Source organism: Octopus bimaculoides, chromosome 18 (genome assembly GCF_001194135.2).
Source record: "Octopus bimaculoides isolate UCB-OBI-ISO-001 chromosome 18, ASM119413v2, whole genome shotgun sequence".
NCBI lineage: Eukaryota > Metazoa > Mollusca > Cephalopoda > Octopoda > Octopodidae > Octopus > Octopus bimaculoides.
The window spans coordinates 40,832,565-40,839,331 of record NC_068998.1 but is presented as its reverse complement, the minus strand read 5'-3'; the positions used below and the strand labels follow the sequence as shown (position 1 = coordinate 40,839,331).

The window sequence follows — 6,767 nt, the reverse complement described above, 5'->3', positions numbered from 1 at the left end:
CATGCTTGCATGGGTCAGACAGAGTTTATTGAAGCAGATTTTCTCCTCACCCATTTTTATAAATCACTTGATTTCTTTATTTAAAAAAAGTATGTAGAATAATGTGTTTGTGAACAAGCATAAAATTGTTTTTACTTATATATTTATATCAGTCATTGGATTGCATCCATGCTGGGTTACTGCCACGAAAGGCTTTAGTCAAACAAACACCCATCCATCCCCTTTTTTTTATATATAAATCTGCTACTTATTCTATCAGTCTCTTATGTCAAACTGCCAAGTTACAGTTGATAAGCAGTGGGGGGGGGGGGCAAAGAAAGACACACACCTGTATGTGTGTGTGTGTCTTTGTGCATGTTAATGTTTCGGCTTTGATCAACCCCAATTAGCAGGTCTGTGATCAAAGGTATCCTAAGCACAACCATCTTCTCTGTTTTCCAAACATGATTTGATATTTTTAGCAAGTAGACTGACCATATGGTGGCTTCTCAGTTACTCTTTATAGATTGGCTTGTACTACTTGGAACAATTCCATTATTTTGAGAGTATAGTTGTATGTCAGTTTATAACAAACACCCACTGTTACCATAGAAACTGATCAATTTGTACCTTTTTGTAGCAGTTAGATATGTACTGTTGTTTTTAGCCCCCAAATTGGCCCTGATCAAAAACTTTCCACCCATAACTATCCCATCATTTTTTTGTTCGGGCATAATGTATCCCAGACTACATTATCCAATCTATCCTTCCTTTTTCATAGGGAGAGTATATGTTTTAAGAGAGATTTAACTGATAGGTCTAGCAAGCTGAAAGACCTTTGTTAGCTTCAGTGTTTGGTGTGTTAAGTGATGTTCTATGTGGTGGTTAAAGGCTGTTAGGAAAATTGCCATAATATTGTTGATATCTTCTATCAGCAACATCAAGCATTAACTTGGCAAAACTATAGAGACATAAGAACGAAGTAGATAACATACTTCACTGCTGTTAAAACTTAGTTTAAATAGTGTGAATACAAGACAAAAGAGGAGATTTATGGGCGCATTCCATCCATCTCTACTATTATTGTTCAATGCAGGGTAGGCTCAACTAGCCACTGCTGATGTACTGAACAACAGGCAATATCAGTTATTATTTTTGGAGACTTCATCACCCTAGTAGACAACAAAGAACACTTCACTATATTGTTGTTAATGGCAGAGACACACAAGATGAAATTGAAGGCAGAAGTTCTGGTGTATCATTGTCAAATGCATCTTAAATGTGCTGCTTGAAGAAGACGATGACAACATTTGTGGGTTCAAATCTAGCTAAATGTACTTTGGTATGTTTGTACCATATTTTCCAGCATACAAGTCAACACAGTTTATATTGTAAACATCATCGCAATTTTTCCAAATCATGTTGCATTTCACATGGAATTTTTGGTCTGAAAAATATGCCTTGTATAGCAGAAAATACAGTATTCAGGACACTCTTTCCTACATGCTACAGTTATCCAAGTTGTGATGAATCAAATCTTCAAGAAACGGTTACGTACTGATAGACTAGCATTCCATCTTTGGGTGGAGCTTTCATCGATTGTTACATGTTTTAGCTGGAATTGGATGATGTAGAAAAGCAATAAATTACACTGACCAACCCATTTGTATTAATTCCATTTATATCACAAATAAACAAAGTTAATAGCAAACATGGACATGTTATTTTAATTATTATCCTTATTGTTTTGTAGTAAAGGAAGTTTAAAATATTAGATAATGACATTGAGGAGCAGTTTTGCAACATGCTTGTAGATAAGGGTGTCTTGTCATCTAATCCCATCATTCCTCCACTGGGACACTAATGTTTTTACCATAAATTCCTTGTACTATTTACTAGTCATCAGGACAAGGAGGAGAGGGGAGAGCCTAAAAGTATAACAATGTCTATGGTGAGATAAATACTGTTTGGCAGTTATATGTTACTTTCAACCTGGTGAATGTTATATAGGCGCATGCATGGCTGCGTGGTAAGAAGCTTGCTTCCCAACCACATAGTTTGCAGTCCAGTCCCTGGCACCATGGGCACGTATCTTCTAGTATAGCCCTGGGCTGACCAAAGTCTTGTAAGAGAATTTAGCAGATTGAAACTGAAAGAGGTCTGACGTGTGTGTGTGTGTGTGTTACTGTTTCCCTGCCTTGACTTCAAATGATACTTGTAAAACACAAGTGTCACCATCATGCAAGCATTGTCCTTCATTTACAATCTTCCACGAAAACATGTCTGGCCATGGGGAAATATTATTTTACTGGGAAACATGAGGATTGTCAACAAGAAGGCGATCCTTGCATTGAAAATACTCCTCAACAAATTCTATCCAACCTCTGTGAGCATATAAAAGCGGACATTAAAATGATGTTAATGTTGGTGATGATTAGAACTATTAAGGACATCTACTGGACCCATTAGCAACTCAGTACACTTATCGTCAGTCTCTCTCACACACACATCCAACCAAACATTTGTTGTGGTGTAGGGAAGGCATGCATCTGCATATCTGATAATTAATTTCCTTTTTGCTCTACTTTATTTATTTTTACCTGACAGGCCATGTTTACTGAAATGGTTTCTAATTGAGAACAGACAGCAGAGTGATCAGATAATGATGCTGACCACATCCCCTTAGCCTTATTGCTGGTGTATGATACCTCTTCCAGATTACAACCCTCAATCAAGTCCCCCACCTGATATGTTTAGCAATTGTATAGACAACTTTGGTTCTTTATTCTCATGTTTCTCCGCTACTTCACTTCATGTCTCATACAAGCAACCTTTCTGACTTCACAGACAGTCAGGACAGTACAAGAATGGGGGTGAGGTTACTAATTGGATAGTGTCAAATATATATACCACCTTTTGAATTCACTAAACTCGCCTGTTTTAAAGCTTAGATTTATGATTTCTTGTATTGTTTTGTGTCTGATACTACAGCACCTGTTTAGATAGACTCACACTGGGTGATATGTTAAATGGCTATTTCTAAAGTACATTTATATGTTCTCATTTATACACATGATCTTTATCTTTGTCTCAGTCTCTTCTTTCTCTCAAACACTCACACAAATGCACTGATTGTACCACACCCCTTGATATTCAATCCTTCTGTGAGATTAAATTAAAATCTGATTCAAATTATCTGACATACTCAGAGCATTAATTAGTTAAATGCAAATAGTTATTCAAAACTGGTTTATTTGCATGTAGTTTTTTTTTAAATAATTCCATGTGAGTTAGCTTGTTCTGTAAATTGAGGTGTTTACATGAATAATTGAGCAGGCATTTTTTAGGTATCATTTGCATCAGTCTGTCATACACCTTACATAACATTGCATCAACCTCATTCCACACCAATAATGTTTGTGATGTGTTATAGAATCACTGTATTTGTGCTAAGTATACAATGGGATCAGTCAGTAAACTTCATATTTGTGTTTGTGACAGTGCACAGTAATAATCACAGCACTTTGTTTCGTATTAGTTAGTGCTTTTGGTTATATATAATAGAAGTCTTTATTGATGCTATTAAATTGCCTAGGTTTCTGATTCCCTGCCTCTTTCCATGCTGTAAATCCTTCGGGGATGTATAACTATCTCTTATATACAGATAAAGATCAGGTGTGTGTTTCTAAAAGAACTCCCTAACCCTTCTGATCCAGAGAAATATAAACATAAACATGTACTCAAAGATAACTGAAATATCAGCATCTCTCCCTCTACCCCCTACTAAAAAAGGAAACTTAACCAGATTGCTAACCACCTAATAAACACGCAATCAAACATGTCTTCAAAGTTATGCCGCAGAAACTAACATCAGCCAACAAGAAAGCCTGTGTGTGGTTGCTCAACCTCATAGAAATAGCAGCCAAATCTCCTTCAAATAGCTTTTTTAAAAGGAAAGCACACAATGAATATAGTCATCTTGGATGTGTAAAACATATGTGATGGTCCCAGTTGGAAAATTTTTAATCATATCTCTGCAGAACCAAAGCTGATTTGGAACTAAATAATAACATCAGTGTCAACAATGATCCAGAACACTACTTCTTGACACTGTCTTAAAATTTACACATTTCTTGGCAGTTGAGTGTAGAATTTTGTTATTGTTGGTTATTGAAATGACAAAATCACATAAACCTTGAGGGATCCTTTGAATTTTTTTTTTCTTCACAGCATTGTATATTGATTTCAAAAATGGTAATCTTACTTAAAACTTTAATCTCCCTTCATGGTTGAAATTTTCATGTACCAACATACTCTACACTGCTTCCAACTTACTTCAAACATGAATCAAAAATGTTCTTGTATTAATTCTTTTGTTACCAAATTTATGTCAAAATATACTACCTTTATTGAAAATAATGGAGAATTTGGTGAAATGACTTCATTATTGAGCTGAAGTTTGGAGAGCAAAATTAACATGAAATTTTGATGGAAGGTTTTAAATTAGATGACTTTAAAACAGGAAGTTTTCATCACTGAACCAGGGGTGGTCTCAAACAGGTCGGTATCGAAAGGGTTAAAATTAAGTTTTCTGCAGTTACCATTTATTCAACTAATTTTAGAACCCCAAATCCCACCCTGGTTTTCATGCCAGATCAGTTAGTTGTGAAACAATATTAAGGCATTTTTACAAAATTTTAATTATTTGAAGTTGTTCTTATTGCCATAAAATGTAATCAGTTGGTCCTGGTGTAGGGATATTTTTTTAGGTTTTCTTATAATCTGGATCATCTTTTCCTTCATTTAAGTAGAATTAAGATAAACTATTGAAGCATGGTTCACATAGTTCTTGGTTCAGTCCCAATGTGTGGTGGACATCTTTGGCTACTGTTTTCTTCCATAGACTCAGCTCTACTCGACCTTTGTGATAGAGCCAAGATGGACAGGGACTATATGGAAGCTTATCAGGTGGACTGTTCCTGTTTTTGAGGTGGTAGACTAAATCTATCACCTGTCTTTACACCACAATAAGGGCTTTTAGCAGGAATATACTCTGTTACAAGCATTTGGGCTGGATTTCTGGTCCAGGGATGTCCCAATATATTTGATTCTCTGCTGCTTTCCACTGTAACCCATCTGTCACAAGTTTTCTGTTCTCTATCAGTCACTTGAAATTGTGCAAAAAGTCATAATAGATGCTTCCCTCCCTCATCTGATTAAGACAGTAAACAAAACAAAGACAACTGGATCTGTCTTATCATTTCCTCAACTATGATCACATGCTTATATTCATGAAAGCATTAATTTTGGTCTAACAATCTGATGAAGAAAACAGTTGTGTCATTGTTGAAAGTTTCAGTGTTGTTAAATAATGTGTTAATGTTTTGCCAGCAGTATGTTCCAATATCTGACTTTTTTTAAATTTGTTTTTCAGTATTTTTTGGATGGTTACAAAATACAGCAGTGTCTGGTGACAAGCTTAAAGAGTTGTGTTTTGCTGGACAATGCAGCGTCGTTTAGACGAGCAGGTAAGTAAGTGTTCACTAATTAGGCACTATTTCCTGCCCTCAACCAATAGGATGCTGTTTAGCCAATAGGCCAACTCTAAACAAGCAGACCTGTGTTCAAGGAGATTTTAGTTGTTACAATCTTGTCTATTTTCCAAGTACAGTATATATAGAACTACACTGTCAGGTTTGTCCTTTATTTTTAAGACAGTATGTTGTGGTTTGAGGGAGATTTTGCTGCTATTGCTAGTAGATGATGTGACCACTTGAAGATTTCCCCCATTGATTCAATATTTTTATTAGCACTTGAATTACTTTGATCGTAGGTCACTGGTCCCTTTTCTACAATGGAAAAAAACTTAGATCGTAGTATGTGTGTGTGTGTGTGTGTGTGCATATATATTCTTTTACTCTTGTTTCAGTCATAGGACTGTGGTTATGCTGGAGCAGCACCTTGGAGGGTTTTAGTTGAACAAATCAACCCCAGGGCTTATTCTTTGTAAGCCTAGTACTTATTCTATCAGTCTTTTTTGCTGAACCGCTAAGCTACGGGAACGTAAACACAACAGTACTGGTTGTGAAGTGGTGATGGGAGAACAAATACAGACACATACAGATATAATACACATATATATATATATATATACAACAGGCTTTCAGTTTCTGTCCACCAAATCCACTCACAAGGCTTTGGTCAGCCTGAGGCTAAAGTAGAAGACACTTGCCCAAGGTGCCATGCAGTGGGACTGAACCTGGAACCATGTGGTTAGGAAGCAAGCTTCTTACCACACAGCCACGATTGCGCCCATATATATATATATATATATATATATATGCACACAATCACACGCTGCATGGTCCTAGTGATGAGGTACATGCTATAGACCAACTGTGTGGTCAGTTAGCCTGTAAAAATAGCAGCTCGATATCTTCACGTAGTACTCTGCTGTCTTGAAAGGAAAAGAAAGTAACATTGAACAATGTCTTCTTAGATGTACTTTATCTGAAAACAGTTAAAGAACAATCGTAACCACAATAAATATGTGGGACTGTGTACAAAACAAAAAGGTATTATCATTTATGTTATGGCTTCCGTGAAGCAAGTGACCCAGATTCACATATTGCTAATGTCCTTTCCCCAATCAATAGATTTGAATATCTCTTGATGGATATGTCAAATCACACATGAACTATATGAAATGGGCAATATTAGATTTGATAACCTAGTTCTCTCTCTCTCTCTCTCTCTCTCTCTCTCTCTCTCTCTCTCTCTCTCTCTCT

The 6,767-nt window shown here is 36.2% G+C and overlaps 1 protein-coding gene across 5 annotated transcripts in view; it reads left to right on the top strand.

Annotated features, from left to right (window-relative positions):
* LOC106881986 (paired amphipathic helix protein Sin3a) overlaps positions 1 to 6,767 on the top strand; it is a 162,218-nt gene that overhangs the window by 84,881 nt on the left and 70,570 nt on the right. For 3 of the 5 annotated variants that reach the window (XM_014932521.2, XM_014932522.2, XM_014932520.2), the window contains exon 2: positions 5,414 to 5,507. The exons of 1 other annotated variant lie outside the window; for it this stretch is intronic. In XM_014932521.2, coding sequence (XP_014788007.1) covers positions 5,484 to 5,507 — 24 coding nt within the window. In that variant the 5' untranslated portion in view covers positions 5,414 to 5,483. Of the gene's footprint in view, positions 1 to 5,413; positions 5,512 to 6,767 lie in introns of those variants that run through there. One more of the 5 variants, XM_014932523.2, reaches the window with a different exon arrangement.